This window comes from Zeus faber (assembly GCF_960531495.2).
Source record: "Zeus faber genome assembly, chromosome: 21".
In the NCBI taxonomy this organism is placed as follows: Eukaryota; Metazoa; Chordata; class Actinopteri; order Zeiformes; family Zeidae; genus Zeus; species Zeus faber.
The window spans coordinates 7,060,789-7,081,107 of NC_137208.1; the positions used below are offsets into that span (position 1 = coordinate 7,060,789).

The 20,319-nt window shown below is 50.5% G+C and overlaps 1 protein-coding gene across 1 annotated transcript in view; it reads left to right on the forward strand.

The window, feature by feature from the left end:
* celsr1a (cadherin EGF LAG seven-pass G-type receptor 1a) overlaps positions 1–20,319 on the forward strand; it is a gene marked incomplete at its 5' end in the record, with an annotated part of 118,151 nt that overhangs the window by 29,493 nt on the left and 68,339 nt on the right. Inside the window, 3 exons of the mRNA XM_080022361.1 lie at positions 13,028–13,383; positions 14,071–14,359; positions 17,911–18,133. Of these exons, the coding sequence (XP_079878487.1) occupies positions 13,028–13,383; positions 14,071–14,359; positions 17,911–18,133 (868 nt within the window). The remainder of the gene's footprint in view (positions 1–13,027; positions 13,384–14,070; positions 14,360–17,910; positions 18,134–20,319) is intronic.

A 20,319-nucleotide genomic window follows, 5' to 3' on the forward strand; every position in this document is an offset into this window, starting at 1 on the left:
AAATAAAAAATGAAATATCAAATATGTAATGAAAATGTAATAAACAAATAGGAGTAGACGACGCGTTCACATCCTCTCTCTTTATTATCAGAAAGCGCCCAAACCACGGGTGGTGAATTATAGGGATAAACGACACCATTTTTTTTTTTTTTTTTTCATAAAATTGGCAGTAGGGGCTTATTTTTCTATTCATTTCCCAAATGTTCTATGCTCTCTCTCTCTCACCCCCTCTACCTCTCTCTCTCTCTCTCTCTCTCTCTCTCTCTCTCTCTTGCTCGCTCTCCCCTCTCTCTCTCCCTCTCTCTCTCTCTCCCTCTATCTCTCTCTCTCTCTCTCTCCCTCTCCCTCTCTCCCTCTCTCTCTCTCTCTCTCCCTCTCTCTCTCTCTCTCCCTCTCTCCCTCTCTCTCTCTCTCTCTGTCTCTCAGTATTTAGGTCAGTTGCCAGCCGCTGGTTCTATGGTTTCCTTGGTCACCGGTCTTAAGTGTTTCTCAGTGTCCGATGACTGACCCGCTCCGTGGCCAGCACCACAGTTTAGTTCCAGGACAGGGCCTGCAAACGAGGCGTCGAACCCCCCCCCCCCCCCCCGCTCACGCACCAGTCGGTGGTGTGAAATGGAAGACACCACGGCAACGCCCCCCCCCTTTTTTTTTTGCCCCCCTAAGGTTTAGAAGGGAAGTCCTTTGTCATACGGATTGATTTTCCGCAATGACCGTCATAACAACTTCAACAGAGAAGCCATAAAAGACCCACCGAAATCAAGAATCACCCATAGCCTTTTAGGTCTACAAACCTCGAACATCGTTATGAAACATTTAGCAATTTTTATTTCTCTTGGAAATCATTCATATTTGACGAGCGTTTTTGTTTCTATATTTGTTTATGCATAATGGCCCTCGATCGTCTCCATCTCCATTTTCTCCCCCCTGATCCGTATTCATGAGCTGACCTTCGAGTGACCGGTGCAAACACGCTCGCTTATCGCCAACTACGGGCGAGAATGGAAAAGGTGGACGTGAAGCGAGCTCTGCCCAGCGGGCGGGCGGGGCTTGGGGTGCGGGGGCGCGGCCTCCGGCGGCTGTGAGGGCGTGGCGAGAATCGATTGAGAACCCCACGATTGAGCGAGAACGGTCGAAAGAGGGGGGCGCCCTTTGAAACGAGTCGAATAGGAACACCGATTCCGAACTTGTGCACGGCCGTTCTTTTTTTTCAAAAGGAAGCGAGGGGACAAAATGCTTTTTGGCTGTTGTGTGCGCGCCAAACATTTCAAACCTCTCCCCCTTCCTACATTTAATATACATTATATTGATGGATGGGGCCGCGTGTACTTTTTAAAAATTAAAATGCTGTCGCTGTTTACTTCGCAAAATAAATTACCTTTTGAATTTTTTTCTAAATAATCTTGCGGAGAAACGATGGCGTGTTCCTTATTTAATCGATGGTTTAATGGATGTTTTTCAGTCTTAAAAATAGCCCAATCGTGAGCGGCATTGAAAAGCGTGTCTCCCCTCCTGTCGGCTGTCCCCAACGCCGCTCATTGGCACAAAGTTGAGATCCGCTCCACTTGCCCAGTCGCCGCCAAGCCGAGTGCCGTCTGCGGTGCATCGCGTCGCCCGGGCCTCGCGGCGCACCTGCGACCGCACCACGGGCGGGTGGAGAAGAGCGAGAGGAGGGACGTCAATAGCCAGAGGAGCAGGCGCTGGCACAACTAACACCCCCCCGTCCCACCTGGAACCCTAAACCTAATCGCTGGATAAAAAACATTCCTACGGCCAAGGCAGTAGGAAGTTATTCCCACGTCGGCCTCCCTTACGGGAAATCTCTGCGTGGACTGTTACGGACGCATGACGTGGTGGGTTAGGGATAGTACGTTATGTCCGGTGCTGATGTGATGGTTTGTACGGACGTACAATCTGAATCAGTTTGTTTTTCTGCCTTTCTCTCAGAGGCCAGAGCCCGCCCGCCCCGTCTCGCCCCGCCCCTCCCTCCGGACGCGCTCGGTTCCCTCCGCCCCCGTCCCCGGGCGCGATAACCCTGAACCCAATGTGATTACATCAGCGTGATCACTTTCAAGCTGTCCTTCCCCCCTCTGCCTCTGGAGGAGGAACCTTCTCCGCCCCTTCTCCCTCTCCCTGTCCGCTCGCTCCAACTATGTGGCCCGGTGACTCCGCCGCGAGGCCCCAGCTGTAGGCGCCCGATGACGCCCGACGTGACGGAAGCCTGCTGGGGTCTGCTCAGGTCGAGGGCGTTCACCTGACGTCGCAAACTCCGCTGCCATTGAACGCGCCTCGCCCCCCTCCCTGCGGTGATCTGAGCTTTGTCCGGTCGACCGGGTTTCCCTCTGTGCCGGACAATACCGACAGCGTCACCGCCTACGCCGTCCCCGTCGCTCCTCGTGCCCGCTCACCCGGTGCCGTCTCCTCAATCTCTTTAATGAATATTGGATGCGATGGGTGACCAATACTTTTTTATTTTTTCTTGCTGTTGTTGTTGTTGTTGTTGTTGTTTTAAATTAATTAAATAAAACGTTACCGACAATGGCGGTGCCAGCTGTCTTCATCTTCACGCTCCACGCGTTCACTTTGGGCGTCACCGCCCGGTTCCACCGGTCAAAGCGGCCTTTTGTTGCCGCCGCGATTAATTTGTTGCGTCGGCGAAAGCCCTGGCACGAGACACGCCAGCGGATTACCAAATTACACTCCATCAATCAGGCCCGCTGGGTTCTGGCTCCGTTTTGGCTCGCTCGGTATTGTCTGGCGTCTTCATCAGGGCTCATTTAGTATTGTCTGTGTCCAAACAGTGGTCCTTTCATTCTCACCCCCACCCCCTCCTCCGCCTCTCCCCAAAAGGCCACCAAACGGGCCTTAGATATTCTAGCCCGGTTGGGTCCTTTGGCCTCGCGCTCCTCAGGACTCACGCTCACGAAGGACGTGAAGGTGGAAGGTGGAGGCGAGGGGTGGATGTGGTTTCGTAGCTCGGAGGGTTTCCCCGGGGGCTCAGGTTCTCCCTCGCCGGGGGCGGTCGTACAATGAGGGACTTTTGTACGTTTTTTTTTTTTTTTTTTTTTTTCCGTCAAGTTTGTCCACCAGGTACCGAGACGTTTAGTGACTTTTGCTTTTGGCACGCCCGTCGCTGTGAAGCCCCGCCCCCGACGCCGAGTTTGGGAATCGACGAGGAGTCGGAGGGGACGGTTATGAGACATGTGAAAATCGCCGAATCGGAGGCTGTGAGATTTTGAAACAAAAACACGGGTGTAACCAATGGGGCATTGCCATCCCATTTGGGGCTTTTAAGGGGAGAGAAGCACCGCAAGATGCGATGAGATAAAACCTTGTTTATTTTGAAAGATAATAATTGAGAGTAGTTTCCCAAGAAAATATTCAGTTGGAAAGGGATGCATTCGGGGAAAAAATTTAAAAAAATTGTCGTAAAAAAAAAAATAGCGGTATAAAATGCATTAAGGTAGTTATTTGTGACATTAACCCGGTGCATAGCATAGCGGCAGAGCGGGTTTAACACACTGTATAAAAAACGTTTGAGAGGCCAGGGTGGGAGAGGTCGTAATCCCATCACGCAAAGGGCGAGACGCTGGAAGGAGGGAAAGGAGAGCAAATAGCAAAGGGAAATTAGGCTGCAACAGCTGGGCGGGTAGACACACACACACACACACACACACACACACACACACACACACACACACCCACAGTTTACGACTCAAACACTCATGTGCGGACGGAAGGACCACGATGGAGCTGATCTCCCCGATCGCCGTCTCCTGGGGGGTTTAACTTGAGATCGCGACGATAAAACACGCTTGGACGGGCAGCCCCCCCCCCGAAGTCCGCGTAGATGCCGAAGCCCATCACATCGAACGGGTGGGACGTGAGACCGGGCACATCTCACGTTGCGATTGGTTTCAGGAAACGTGGTCCCTAAGCGTCGATCGTCCGGACTTGCGAGTCGTCGAATCAGCCGGGCCTGAGAGAGTTAACAGAGAGCTGTCCTCGTCAGCGTCCAGTCCTCAGCCCTGCCGTCTGTCTGTCTGTCTGTCTGTCTGTCTGCCCGTCTGTCTGCCTGCCGGTCTGCCCGTCATGTCCTTTGATCCGACAGGCCGAACCAACATACCTGAGAGAGCGTAATAAATATGGCTGTCAGTTGATGGTCCGAGATGAGACGGGCTTCCAGTGAGTACTTCCAGATATGAGCACTTTCATACACAAAACCCTACACACACGCACGCACGCACGCACGCACGCACGCACGCACGCACGCACCCACGCACGCACGCATGCACACACACACACACACACACACACACACACACACACACACACACACACTCTCTCATTCATCAGCTGAAACGGAGTCGGCGCATCCTCAACCTCCGAAAATCCTCCGCGGCCGGGGAGCAGAGGGTGATGGTGTTCCCCTCCGTCAGTTGGTGCGGATGGCGCTGGGTGCGATTCGGAGCGGGCCCCGACTCCCACCTTTGGGAGAGGCCGGCGCGCTCTGGCAGCGCCGCGCCCACCGGCCGCCTCCGGAGGGTCGGGCCCTTTGATGTGAAGGATGGCAAATTGAACCGTCATGACATAATATACCGCGGGTGCCTGGTGCCATACATCTGTCTCTCTCCCTCTCTCGCGCTCTCTCTCTCTCTCTCTCTCTCTTTCTCTCTCTTTTCTCTGTTATTTATGCCTCACTTTGCCTCGCTCTGTCTCCTCTCCCTCGGTTCTTTATCTCCCTCGCTCTGTCTTTTCTCTCCCGCCGCTTGTCTCCTGCGGCCCCCCGCCCCTGGGGCTCCTGGGGTTATTCACCGACCCCGGGCTCGCCTGCTTTTCCGCGGTTGTCGCTCGAAAAGAGGCCCCCCCCCCGTTCAAAGTGTCCCGCGGCTCCCGTCACGCGCTGCACGCCGGGGTCTGTACGGTGTGCTCGTCTAATCCGAATGGCTGTTTTACTTTAGTTATTTATTTATTTGTTTGTTTTTTTGCCCCGTCCCCTGGTGTGTGTAACTTCTCCAAGGTTGTCACTGCTGGTAGCTACGTATGAATTACGGGGGGGGGGGGGGTCGTTTCCGTCATGGAATTCGTCTTTTTTTTTTTTTTTTTTATCTTAGAGCTTCTCTGTGTCAGCTCCAGGCCCTGTAGTGCTTTCAAAACCCCCCTCAATATCATCACATTAAAGGACAGGTTGGCTATTTTTCGATGACGCCTATTAAAATGTTGGGTCCCGTCGTTTACAACTGTTCATCGCACAACCTCGCTGAACGCTTAACTGTCTTACTTATCTGTTTTCGGTCTAAGATTTAAGGACTGTCTGACAGTATTGAGAGTTTATTTGAGATTTCTCCCCGACAAAATCTTACGGATCACCACTTTAAAGCAGCAGGTCTCGTACTTCGCTGGTGGAAAGGAGGTGATGGAAAATGACCTCTCTCCTTGTTGGACTCAGTTCGCTATTAAAACGTAACTGACTTAATCGTTAATATGAATACAGATTAAAAAAAACGACAACGAACATACCGCATATATGAGACGTCGCCACGATTCGGGACCCCACAGCAGCAGCGGTTCCCACTGAGGGATCAGCCTAATTTCACGTCTTCTGAAATGCCAGAGACGCTTCCTCCCCCATTTCCCCGGGTCATTAAGTTGTCCGGAGGAGGATTCGCTGGCGTTTTGATGGATGGAGCTGTGATTGCGGCAGCGTTTGGCAAAATCCACAGGGAGATTTTTTTTTCCCCCAGCGCCACAGGATGTCTGCAGGCGGCTGATAGGTGATCCCAGGACGGCACCAATCGCTGAGCGAGCGAGGGACAGAGACAACACGGGACCGAGCTCCGAAATGTTCACCTGATGTTTCGTAACAATCTGGGGATAATGATTAAAAAAATAAAATAATAAATAAATCTTTCAAATTATAATTTTTTTATGTATCTATTTTTTAAATTCTATAAATTAGAATTATTTTTTATGATTTTTTCTTATTTTCTATTTTTTATTTAAATATGTTTTAATACATTTATGATCAATGTATAATATATATTTTTTAATTTATCATAAAACTGATACTTAGTCAATCATAAGCTGAAACAAAATTGGTGAAATGAAACACTGCACTTATTGCAGAGACGTGAAAGCAGGATAAAAAATAGACTGCACTTTCAGATGCTCGATTCCAACGTCATCATCCTGAATGAAGGTCGGAAAGATGACCTTCATCACTGACCTCCAAAGAAGGAGAGAGATGTGGAAGACGGCAACGGAGAAATGAATGTAAAAAAAAAGGCTAGGTCATAATCAATCAAGGTTTGGCTGCTTTTTCTCGAAGTGTGTGTGTGTGTGTGTGTGTGTGTGTGTGTGTGTGTGTGTGTGTGTGTGTGTGAGTGTGTGTGAGATCACCTTTTCGGTCGAGCTTTTTGTTTGTTTGCCTCGCTCTGATTGGTCGGCGGCATCTAGGCGTGGCCTAGAGGCCTCCGGAGGTTTCCGCTCAGCGATTGGCCCCAATCTGCTCAGTGTACAGCCTTTGTTTTCATTCGAATATTTGAAATCTTCTGGGGGAGAGAGAGAGGAAGAGAGGGGAAATGAGGGAGAGAGAGGGAGAGAGAGAGAGAGAGAGAGAGAGAGAGAGAGAGAGAGAGAGAGCGAGAGAGAGAGCGAGAGAGAGAGAAGGGGGGAAAGTGCTCTGAGGAATTATTTTAAAGCACCTGTTGGAGCCTTTAGGTTTCCGTCGCGTCGCTGTAAAACTTTTAACTACGCAATAAAAAAAAAAGAGTTGTCTGGTTAAAAGATATATATACAAATGTTGACACTGACACTTTTATAGGACTCCGGGTTTGAGGTTTTCAACTTTTCTGAGCACAGGTCGTTGCATTTTAGGCCCTTAGTTGCTGCCGTTCTGCAGTCGTTCAGATCAGTGACAATAGACGAAGCACTATGTTCATAAACAGCTGAAATGAAATGAGTGGTTTCTCATCAGGGGAAGGATGTATAGTGTGAATGTGTGTGTGTGTGTGTGTGTGTGTGTGTGTGTGTGTGTGTGTGTGTGCGTGTGTGTGTGTATGTCTGTGTGTGTGTTCTTGTCTATGTGTCTGTAGTGTGTGTCTGTGTGTGTGTGTCTGTAGTGTGTGTGTATGGTTGCACGTGTGTGTGTGCATGTGTGTGTGTGTGTCTGTGTGTGTGTGTGGGCCTGACACCTCTGGGAGTGACAGACCTGTCGTCCTCACAGATGCCTGCTTGTTTTTTTTTAACTTGTTTTTCCTGACCGCCCCCCTCGCTGGCTGACTAAACACCCACGTTGACGGTCTGGTGGATCAGAGAGGCGAGCGCTGGCCACCCACTCAGGGTGGAGTCGACAGTTTCACTAGAGAGCCAGCGAGAGATGGGGGGCGAGATGATTCTGCTGAAGGAAAAAGAGAAGTAAGCAAGTTGCGCTACCAGCTCTGGGAGCCAAAGCTGTTTAAATATAGAAGAGGTATTAGAGATTCATTCGGTTTTGGATGTAACATGCACTAAATCGTCAATCAGCTAAAAATATACATAAAAAAAATGGAATGAAAAAAATAAGACCAACAAAGCAATGTTTTTTTTTTGTGTTTTTTATTGATTTTATTTTTAATTAATTATTCATTTTTAGCAACTAGGAACTAATGCTTACTTAATAATTTACAATAATATATAATACAATTAATAGTACTACTACTACTACAAATTATTATTATAATAATAGTAGTAATTACAATAATAATAATTATAATAATGATAATGATAATAACAATAGTCATTGTAATAATAATATAATCATGATAATAATAATGCATAAAATGAAGTTCAGTCAATCTGTCGTGAACTTTTTTGTCACTTTGTTGTGTGTTTTGCAGTGTGTGTGCGTGTGTGTGTGTGTGTGTGTGTGTGTGCGTGCGTGCGTGCGTGCGTGCGTGCGTGCGTGCGTGCGTGCGTGTGTGTGTCACTCACACTCGCAGCTGGGATGTGGTTGTAATGCATCCACAGCTTTGTGATGCTTATGACGGTTATAAACCACACAAGAGATCATTTGTGAGTGTGTGTGTGTGTGTGTGTGTGTGTGTGTGTGGGGGGGGGGGGGGGGGGTTAGTTAATTTGGCCCAGACACACATACAAAGTGCCCACAGTGTAAACTAGTTTTACAGCTCATCAACTCTTCTTATCTCGTCCGTCGCCGTCATCACCTCCATCGTGCTTCTGTAATTACATTCTGCTATTGGTGCCATTTCACTTTTGATTTGTTAATGATTACTCGTGTACCAACACCCATTGAAACAATAGTTTCCTGTGAATGTGTTTATTCATACAAATCACTTCACAGAGTTATGATTTTATAGCTCTATGGTGCCATTATAGCGCAGTAAAGAGCAATTACACTCATAATAGGTGGTATATGTCCATTACATGCATCAGCACGGTGCTGTAATGCCTGCGCGCTGCTACTGTTTTGGAATATGTTTCTGTGTGTCTGTGTCTGTGTGTGTGTGTGTGTGTATATACTTACAGAGCAGTGCAGAGTGTGTGGAGTTAACGTTTATCTGTGGTGTCTTTGTGTTTTACTCTCTGGCTCTGAAGCGGCTGCATCTTCTTTTTCATTGCAGTGAATCCTCAGCGGATCGTCTGTCTGGGCAACACACACACATTCTTTCTCGTGTGTGTGTGTGTGTGTGTGTGTGTGTGTGTGTGTGTGTGTGTGTGTGTGTGTGTGTGTGTGTGTATATGTATGTGCGTGTTAACATGTGTGTGGCTGTGGCTGTGGCTGTGATGAGATTCCTATGCACATATGGCGTATTTTCCTGTTGTTTTTTATTTTTCTTATGACACACCCTGCACTGCTGAGCCCACTACCATTTAGTGTATGTGTGTGTGTGTATGTGTGTGTGTGTGTGTGTGTGTGTGTGTGTGTGTGTGTGTGTGGTATGTGCGTGCGTGCGTGCGTGCGCGTCTCTTTTTCTATACTGCGTGGCCCTGTCAGAGTCATGAAATTTTTCTTACCATTGCAGACATTTTGGGTCAGACAGCGAGTCAGTGAGAAGTCTTACTTAACATTGTTGGTAGTCACGCAGACAGCCGAGTCAGCACCAATTCAGGGCTTCCGAAAAGACCTCTTAATTCATATAGGTTGCTGTCTCCATCCCATCATGCGCACATCCCTGGCAGCCCTGAGTGGGTTCCGCTGAGTGTGACGGCGTGGCAAACTGAACTAGTTTACACAGTAACGGAGCGGCGGGACTTCCCTCAAAGCATGGGCGAGGAAAGGTGATGAGCTCCTCCTGTCAAGCACGTCACAACACTACTTTAAAGAGTGTGTTTGTGGTGTTCGTCTGTCTGTGAGTACTGGAGAAAGGGTGTGTGTGTGTGTGTGTGTGTGTGTGTGTGTGTGTGTGTGTGTGTGTGTGTGTGTGTGTGTGTGTGTGTGTGTGTGTGTGTGTGTGTGTGTGTGTGTGAGTAAAACAATTAAAGAGCATATATCAATTTATTTCAGGATTACTTTTATTTAAGTATACAAGCATATGAAAAGCAAGTTGTGTCTGTGTGTGTGTGTGTGTGTGTGTGTGTTTGTGTGTTTATTCGGGCTATACATATGAGAGTATGTAAGTGTGTTTGGATTTAATTGAACGGTATGGCTTTTTACAAAAGTTTTGTAGTATTTTTCTTTATACCTAGCTATCCAAATGAACTACTCAATTAAAAATCAGGAATTAGGACTGGGAACAAAAACGGGAAGGGAATATTTAGCGAGCGTTGTGTGAAATAGATGGATGGATAGATGCGTTCATTTGTCGTGTGCACTCTAAAATACAAGGCACATTAAAATGCAATGAAATGCAACCCCCCTGGCCCTCGCAGCGGCTCACGTGGGACACGGATCCCAATAAATGGAAAATAATACACAAAACAATAGATACAGCAAGAGACAAACAAACAGAAGATGAATCCGGTGAAGACAATACAAAAACAACAAAGGGAGACCTTTAGATAAGGATCCTATAATATTTTGGCCCTATCCCCCAACCCTGCGGAGATCAGTTTCCTATCAGTGTGTGTGTGTGTGTGTGTGCGTGCGTGCGTGCGTGCGTGCGTGCGTGCGTGCGTGCGTGCGTGCGTGTGAAGCTGTATTATCAGGTGTATTATCAGGGTCAGTGGCAGCATGTGGAATAACAGCTTGGCGACCAACACACTTCTTCCTCCAGTGTTCCTCACGAGCCTGTCAAAATGTCCCCCTCCTCCCCATGGGGACAATGAAGAGCCCTGTCAGGCTGACGAGCGTACAGCTGCTGCTGTCGCTGTCTCACTGAGAGAATTGCTGACATATTGCGTGTGTGTGTGTGTGTGTGTGTGTGTGTATGTGTGTGTGAGGTCAGTGAGGGGATATGGTTGGGGGGGTGGGGGGTTGGCTTGGGAAATGACCTAATCTGTGAGTGACTGACAGGACAACCTGTGCTCTAATCACCCGTCTCACATGCACTTTCTCTCTCTCTCTCTCTCTCTCTCTCTCTCTCTCTCCCTCCCTCCCTCTCCCCTTCTCTCTCTCGCCCACATGGCACAACAACGCCGCGCAACCCGACTCGCGTCCCCGCGCCGCTTCAATAGTATTATCCCGCAAGGAATTCCAACTGGCCCCACCACCTGTCGGAGACTGTACTCGGGACAAATAACCTCCTGTCCCACCGACGCGTCCCTTCACTCCGGCCGGAGCGCTGGACGACCCGCAGTCGATGTGTTCATCCCCGACATGTGTTCATCCCCGGAATCCTCCGTGTGATCGCGGCATCTGAGGCCCCGCCCGCACGTACACGCCTGTTTTTTGGCAACGTGGTATTTCCCCTGCGTTTTGGCCCCGTCCACACCGAAACAATGTCTTAGGAACTCTTCCAGCCTGGAAAACGCCTTCCGGGGCGGAGATTTTTAAAAATACACTTTTCCGTGTTTTTCGTAGAGGGGGTAAAACGGAGCTTCTTGAAAGCGCCGACGGAAGTCAGGAAACTACGAGCGACGCCCGACGCCCGTCGCGTTGTCCTCCGTGTCTCTACCAACTTTAGGAAACGCGCCCATGAGGTAGTTCAGTGCGCTGCGTGCTCCTAATGTCACCAGGTTTTATGTCACATTATCGCCCCCTATTGGCCTGGAATGCGTACGTCAGCGTTTTAAATCGTTCGTGGTGGATGGAAATTCCTTTTTATTTGTATTTTTATTTGTATTTTTATTTATTTATTTGGTTTTTATTAGTATTTTTTTTTTTTTAAACCTGTGCTGTCAGCATGCTGGGCATACAACACAGAGTATTTGTGCCTTTTGCATCTAGGACAGAGTTAGTCTGCAAGTGGAGTTCAAGTTCTCAACCTGCAATGCAACTCTTTAGTCATCCTTAAATCATCAAGAAACTGCTTCCTTCCTCTTTTGTTTTTAGACGGAGTGGGGGTGGGGGAAATGCGTAGCGTAGAACACGATACAGCACAGCAGGATTTTACCTTAAAGTCTGAAGTGCTGAAAGACGATACACAATTATATTGAATTATCGCCGGGCCTTACCCCTGGGACTAAAAAATGTTCGTTTGATTTAATTACTGACCAGCCGGGACTTGAAACCCAACCGACTGGCACCTCAATTTTATTTTATTATGTAGGAAGGACGAGAGAGAGGGGGGGGGTAGAGAGAGAGAGAGAGAGAGGGAGAGGGAGAGGGAGAGAGAGAGGGAGGGAGAGAGAGAGAGAGAGAGGGGGAGAGAGAGAGGGCGGCAGGGAGAGAGAGGGAGAGAGAGATATAGAGAGAGAGGGAGAGAGAGATATAGAGAGAGAGGGAGAGAGAGGGAGAGAGGGAGGGAGAGAGAGAGAGGGAGGGAGAGAGAGGGAGAGGTAGAGAGGGAGGGAGAGAGAGAGGGAGAGAGAGAGAGGGAGAGAGAGAGAGGGAGGGTCTGGGGCGGCTGAAATACAAGGAATCATCTCGAAAGGAGAGGACTTTGGGGATAGATACTTTGGGCTGAGAAACTGAGGCAGATGGAAACACATCCAGATTGGGCGTTTGGGGTGGGTGGGTGGGGTGGGGTGGGGTGGGGTGGGTGGGGGGGTATATGTCTTGATCTGAGCGTGTCGGCTGCGCCTCCCTCTCGGGCTCCGAGCGCGACAAAACAAACCTCGCGATGAGGGGAACCTGTTTGAACGCACAGGTTTTGGCAAACGCTGGTTTCTTTCTTCCTCCTGATCTCGACGTGTGATCTCCTCACTCTGATTTGAATGATCTTTGAATTTGTGTGTGTGTGTGTGTGTGTGTGTGTCTGTGTGTGTGTGTGTCTGTGTGTGTGTGTGTGTGTGTGTGTGTGTGCGTGCGTGTGTGTGTGTGTAAAGGATGTTTGAATGAATAGACGGGTTCAAGGGAAATTCCGCCTCGGGACTGTTCTGTATTAGTACGTCGTCCATTGTTGTCCTTCCTCACTGGAGGAGAGTGAAGGTATAGATCACTGACTCATCTCCCCTCCTCTCCCTCCCTCTCTCTCTCTCCCTCTCTCTCCCCCCCCCCCCTCTCTCTCTCGCTCCCTCCCTCTCCCCCTCTCTCTCTCTCTCTCCCTCTCTCTCTCTCTCTCTCCCTGTCTCCCTCTCTCTCCCTCGCTCCCTCTCTCGCTCCCTCTCTCTCTCTCTCCCACTTCCCCCTCCTCACCCAGGGGCCTACAACAGAAACATGTTTCACCTAAATGTTTCAGAATATACTGTACATACTGTCTGTGTACCCTAAACATATTCTTCCTCCCTTATCCTCACAATGAGAAGAATTCACCCGTTTTATACTTATCTAGAGTTTATTCACACTGTATGCATCTTCCTCTTCACTTTTCGAGGAGGCATTTATGAAAATATATAGGGTGGTGTGAGGGTGGGACCAACCACAAAAAAAAAACAACCCAAAAAAACCCATATACCTTTACCAAATGCCATTTGGTACCCTGCCATTGTAGAGATTACATTGGAAGGCGATCCAACGTCCTGTCTCTCTCTCCCCCTCTCCCCCCTCCAGACGGCAGGCACAAGGTGGTGGCGCTCTGCACGCTGCGCGTCACCATCATCACGGACGACATGCTGACCAACAGCATCACGGTGCGGCTGGAGAACATGTCGCAGGAGCGCTTCCTGTCCCCGCTGCTCACCCGCTTCCTGGAGGGCGTGGCCGCCGTGCTCTCCACCAGCCGCGACGCCGTCTTCGTCTTCAACATCCAGAACGACACGGACGTGCGGGGCTCCATCCTCAACGTCACCTTCTCGGCGCTGCTGCCGGGCGGCGCTCCGGGCCAGGGGCGCTACTTCCCCTCGGAGGACCTGCAGGAGCAGATCTACCTCAACCGGACGCTGCTCAGGCTGATATCCTCGCAGCAGGTAAGGCCGGAAAACAGACACGCGCCCGGAGCGCTCGGGAGGCACGGCGTCCCGTTGTTTTTGCCGGGTGTGAAAGTACAGCAAATATGGGTCTCCACCGAGGTACAGGGACGGCCCCACGAACCTCCTGAACCGGGAACTTTGACGGAGCCCCGACGCTTCCCGGGGTGGTTCAGTACCCCAAGCTCGGCGCCAATGGTTCCCGTTCCCTCCTCGAAAAGTACCGCCTCGCTCGCGTGGGGGCTTTTCTAGGACCGGGAGCCATCCCGGTGGAACGCATTTTTGGGAGCTGAGTTCCTCCCGTGGAAAAGAGTTCCCAAGGTGTAGGAGCAACTGAAATGGTTCCCGTGGGTGGGGCAGGGGCTGTCGCGTTTAAAGGCCATTAAACACACAAAACAACGCAGATAATATGAAAAGTCGATGTTCGGGGCGACTTGTTGGCTTGGAGGAGCATTTCATTCTTGAGATACTCATCACTGTCGCGTCCAGCCCCCAGCAGTGTCCTTTCTTATTGAGTTATTATTATGAACGTAGCAGACGTGACATGCTATGGACCCCCTAAAGTCCCCAAGCTTTGCTCCTAAATCTTGATTATGTTCACACCGACCAGATGAAAAGTAGAAATTACCCTCTTCCCCAAGAGGCGCAAAGAAAACTCTCAGACTCGTTGCCCCCCCTCCTCGGCAGGTGCTGCCGTTCGACGACAACATCTGCCTGCGGGAGCCCTGCGAGAACTACATGAAGTGCGTGTCGGTGCTGAAGTTCGACAGCTCGCCGCCCTTCATCTCCTCCGACACCGTCCTCTTCCGGCCCATCCACCCCATCAACGGGCTGCGCTGCCGCTGCCCCGCCGGCTTCACCGGGGACTACTGCGAGACGGAGATCGACCTGTGCTACTCGGGACCCTGCCGCAACCACGGGAAGTGCCGCAGCCGCGAGGGCGGCTACACCTGCGAGTGCCAGGAGAACTACACGGGTGGGTAGCGCGCTTTCCCCGGGTTTCCAGCGCAGGGCTAACAGATCAAAAATTTGAAAAAGCACGTCTAATGCTGATAAGTATTTTTAGGAGGTTCCCCCGGGTCCTTCCTGTTGGAGGTGCTCGGTAAAGGCTTGGCCGGGATTATAGGGAACCATCGCTCGTCGCTTTCGGAAAACGTTCGTTTTTTCTGGGGTAATGATGATGACGAAATGAGTTCAGTGCTCCCACATGTTTCCCTCAGTTCCTAGAACGTAAAGCAGATAAATCAAGAAGGGTTTAATTATACAGCCAAGCCAAATAGTTATGGCGTTACACTCGTTTCAGAGGATCCTTCTCAAGGGTTTTTTGCGGTAATTGGTTTTTAATCACCTTCACCAAACTGCACTGACAGGTTGTGCTGTCACTCCCGGCTGTTTGTTAGTAGTTTGCGGTTGACCCCAGTGGTATATGCGGTAAAACGCACGCAAGCACGCGCGTGCACACATGCACGCACACACGCACGCACACATACATTCATGTCTCTGATTTATGGCTGCGGAGATGGATAAGGAATGCCGACGAGCTGGCTGAGCCGCATCCATCCCGCCTATACTCAACCCATTTAAACACCAACACCTTCGCACTTTCACCTTAGATGTTTTTTTTTTTTTGTTGTTTTTTTTCTCTCGGCTCAAACGTGTTGAAACCTATCACAGTATCACGTTACAAGCCGCAATACAGTGTTACCGCCTCGTCGGTTGACGGAATAGCGTCGAATAGTCGATGCTCACCATCAGGAAAACTCCGAGCGCGTTCCCACATCGATATTATACCGTTGGCCGCCTACGATAAATGTAATATTTCCTCTCCCTGATATTTCCTCTTTTCTTTTTCTGGAACCTGCCCTCAGAGCCGCGGAATCCGTCCGGATTTAGCTTCAGGGCATCAGAAAACATGTTCGCAAAGACAGCGCCAAGACATTGTTTATACCTGCACACAAAGCTGGAATCTGGCCATTCAGACGCCAGCCCGGCCCATCCTAAAGCCAAGCCTCTACCAAGCCTCTCTCTAAGATCTCTATTTAGCCGAGCACCCCCTTCACTGGAAATGCTTTTATATTATATATAACCAATATTTTTTTTACACGTTTTTCAGTATCGTATAACACTGCAGTACCCCTGCAGTACCCCTGCAGTACCCCTGCAGTACGAGTGCCCCCATTTGGGAAACGCTGCTCTCATTGACTCCACCGAGCCATCAAAACCGACCCAAACCCCTAAAACCTGACCGCGCAATTTAGGTTCAAAGTCACTTTTCAACGTCTCAGAAATGTTTAAAAAGTAAGACAACCGAAACCCATCCCGTAATGGCACCGAAATCCGCAGCTCGACGGATGCAGATGGCGGATGAGTCCTGGGAATTCCTGCTCGTGTTCAGGGTTCCCATTGAAATCACTGTCAGAAACTCCCCCCCTCCCATTTACCACCATCATCTGATACCCTGCCGTCTCCTCGCTGCTGTCTCACCCTGACGGGGCTCGAGGGCCCCCAGCAGTGACAACACACACCCACAGACACACACACACACACGGACACACGCACACATACACACACACACACACACACACACACATACACGCTTCCATAAATCTTCATCCGTACCTGCACACAACACACACATGCATACACCCATGCGTACATGCAACAAACAAACACACACACACACACACACACATACACAACTAAATACATGCACACACACACACACACACACACGCTCTATTACCTATTTTCTCCCTCTCTTCCTGTATTTTCTTCCATATCTTCCAATGTGATTATCAGATTATAGCGGCCTCGATCGCCCACTCACCTTCTTTCTCCCTCTCTCTCTGTCTCTCTCTCACTCTCTCCCCCTCTCTGACTCGCTCGCCCTCTTTATTTTACTGCACCTCCATCCCCCTTTGAAGGTTACAGGTCAACCGTAGATAGTGGAGGGGGCCCATCAGAGGCCATTATGGGGTCGATGACAGTGCTGGCGCACTCCGCTCGCCTTCAGTTTCCTGCATTACAGGGAAGCGGATCCCCCTAATTCCTACTCGGAAAGAGGGATTATCCTGAGGAGAGAAGGGCCATTACCTGGTCCCACCAAGATCTTGTCTTGATGGCAGGTTGACACATAACACTGAGCGATGGGGAGGTGAGGGTGGGGGTCGGGAGGGGGGTGGGGGAAGGCTATCGCGGAACAACCTGCTCGAGCCCAAATGGAGTCTGCCGACCTGGCCCGCGGAGGAATGCACACGAGCGGAGCCGGGAGGCAGGGCCGGCCGGACTGGGACGGAGCAGAGCCAAGACACCGCCCGGTCGATCAGCGGAGGAATCCCCCCCCCCCCCCACCCGTGCGTCGACCGTCTGATAAACCCGGAATCAAACCGGAATATTATCATGTGTAACTTCGGAGCCCGAATGAAATCTCTGAATAAGCCGCCGAACCCGCTCCACCTTGCAAACAGACGATGACACTAATCTCCTGGTAGATAGTCGTTTATCTGTTTAGCCGACTCGGAGCCCCGGGGCTCGCCGGTGGGGCAGCGGCCACTCTTTCCAAAAAAGGAAAACCAGGCCCACGGCCGTGATATGATATCTATTAAAACGGGTTGCTTTAGCTTTTGGGTTATTTTTACTCGATGTAGATTGTTGTGATTAGATTATTGGATACTCGGTATGGACTTCAGATATCCCGGTGAGAGCGCGGGCAAGCCGTCGGCTCCTCCAAAACCTCGAGACAGGAATGAACTTCCCCACGTCCGACGGAGGGTGGGGCGGTGTCGCAGCGTCGACGCTGGGGGGCTGGAACCCCGGGAAGTCCGGAGCCCAAGGTTTGGTTTCTTTTACAGCCGAGCTCCTGCAGCTCGGGCGAAATCCCCTGTCTGCTCATTCTTGTTTTTTTTGGAGTTTGTATTCTTTCTTTCTTTCTTTCTTTCTTTCTTTCTTTCTCTCTTTCTCTTTCCCTCCGCCTCGGCCCTCACGACTTGTCGCCGTCCCTCTCGGTGCCGTAGACTTTCCCTCTCCAAATATGGCCAAATCGCCCCGTGGCTCCCCCGGTGCCGCTCAGAAAAGACCCGTAAACACGACTCCAATGTCTTTGTTTATGTTTAAAAAAAAAAAAAAGGGGAGAAGGAAGAATTGAGATCTTTCCCCGCCGCGTGTCTTTAGGAGCCGGTTTGTTCAGCCTCTCGCGCGTCCTCACCCCCCCGTCCGGCTGTTTCTGTTTGAGCAGCGCCTCAAGGCAAGGAGCCCCAGGCGTGTTTGCCGAAGGTTGCACGGCCGGGAATGAAGGGTTGTCCCGGGGTTATGCCAAAATAAATCATCTTTGTTCCCAAACGTGATTAACGGAAGAGGTGAGAACGCGCAAGCTAAAACAACGTTCAACCTCTCCTGTCCGAATCAATGTCCCCATTCATTTGCCGAGGTCTGGTTTGGGTTTTTTCGAAATGTCTGCCGTGCAGAGCTCCCCTCACCATCTTCCTCCTCCTCCTCCTCCTCCTCCCGCTCCGTTGTGTCGGCCGCCAGGCGAGCACTGCGAGGTGGACGCCCTCTCGGGCCGCTGCGTGGAGGGCGTGTGCAGGAACGGCGGCACGTGCGTGAACCGGCTGGTGGGGGGCTTCCGCTGCGAGTGCCCCCCAGGGGAGTACGAGGAGCCCTACTGCGAGATGGCCACGCGCAGCTTCCCCGGCCAGTCCTTCGTCACCTTCCGCGGCCTGAGGCAGAGGTTCCACTTCACCGTCTCCTTCAGGTGAGACCGCGCACCGCCCCAAATCCACCTTGTTCAAAAATCCCACTCGGGTAAATGGATACGCCGTGTGCTTTGTGATTAATTTACCCATAATACACGTTGCAACGGCTATGCAATGACGCGTAATAACATTTTGGGATAATTGCCAAAAGACAAGATAAGACACCACTTCATCCGTCCTCTGTATCAAATTGAATACATTTGTCCTTTATTATGTAATAACATCTGTATTTCACAATAACTTAGTAATAAACGGATAATAAATATCTTTGTTATAAAAATCTATAATTAAATACATTTTGCTGAATTTTCGTAATAACCTATTAACATAATGCGGTGATTGTTACATTATGCTGGGGTTACAACTTTTTATGACAAATTTAATGTTGTAATAATTCAAGGCATTATGTAATAACTGACAACACACCAAAATGGCTGTCTTCATTCATACCTTTGACTTTGCTGTAGCCCCCACAATACGCAATAACTACTATGTGTTGTTGTGGTAATAGGATGGTGGTTGTAATTGGTGTTAAATCGCGTTATCAGATGTTTATTACTCGGTGCGGTGTTATCCCATAAACACACAAACCCGATGCACACTGACGACAGGGCCACTGCTTTGACTCCATTTTCCAAACGACGCGTATTGATTTTCATCTGGTTTCACCGTCGGGGGCGGCGAACCCGCAACGCCCGCTGCCAGAAAAGCTCCATGTCGGCGTGTCTGCGCTAAAACTGTAATTTGGGGAGCGTGGGAGTCGCACACGCACACACACGCACACACACACACACACACACACACACACACACATACACACACACACACACACACACACACACACGCACACACATCGAGGGAGCCGAGCCGAGCGAGCGTGTCCGCCGGGGCGTGTCGAGACGCGCCGTGTGCACACGTTTCCATTGTTTCTGAGTTCCTATCCCGGCTCATAAACACGTGCACGCACAAGAACGCGCACGCACACACACACGCAAGCACACACACACACACACACACACACACACACACGCACACACATACGCACACACATGCACACAAACACACATCTACGCGCACACACACGTTGCAAACAGATGTTCGCGACAAATAAGCGTGTGCCAGAGTGTGTGCCAACACGTTCATGTGCTGTTCTCACACCGGCACTGCCGCAACTGGCAACCTGGCGAGCTTTTGTCCCCCATATCGATATTTGGGCGATCGGCGACGGGTGCCTTCAGGAGGTGTTTACTACACAAGGAGTATTTGATGTGGATTTGATTACGACCGACCAGGTAGAGTGGTTCATCGAGGTCACTTGCGCTTGAAGAAGCCAATCGCCATCGGGTTCAGGCAATACTCTGACTATTGCAGCCGTCATGTAAACACCGTACCCCGATTATCTTAACCCGCCTGGATCCCTCCCCAATCAGTCGATTCATCTGATATGGTCGGCGTATCCAGACGGTGCACGCGCCACAAACCCCAGCGATCCCGTCGCATAAACCCGGAAGGAGTCGCTCGGGCAGATGAAAAAACGTGGCACCGTGGCAAGCGCCCCGTTAAGCACGGCGCACCTTTCGTGCCGGAAGGTGGAGCCGAATGAGGTGTTTGGACAGGCGCGAGAACCCGAATGGGGACGTTGTCGAGGACGTGTCACTTCCTGACACTGCGTGGCTTCCCGTCAATAACCCGATCACGCCGATCCTAACCCGACCATGGGATCAGAACCGCGAGGACAGTCTTTGAGGTTCAGAAAACGCCGTTACTTTACCATATCAGGATGTTACAATAACCGAAATCACAAAGGACCAGCTCGTCTCATATGACTATATTGATTTTGTCGTGATATACATCGCCCGGCTCCAACGTACACACACTTTTCAATGCCATCGGAATATGTTCTCGGTCGGTCGGGTCGTTGGTGCGCTCCGGTGAGGTGGAGCGGCGGCCGACGGGGTGTGAGCTCCCTGCCGTGCGGTGAAAACAGGAAGCGCCCTGTGATGAGGCTCCTTATCAGTGTTTGGCCGCGGCCGCTCTCGCTTCCTGCCCCGCTGCCCCTGACTGGGGTCTGCGCAGTGACTCTTCTGCCCTCGCCCAATGACGGACCCCCGCCAACACACACACAGACACACGCACACACACACACACACACACATAACACACACACACACACACACACGCCGTC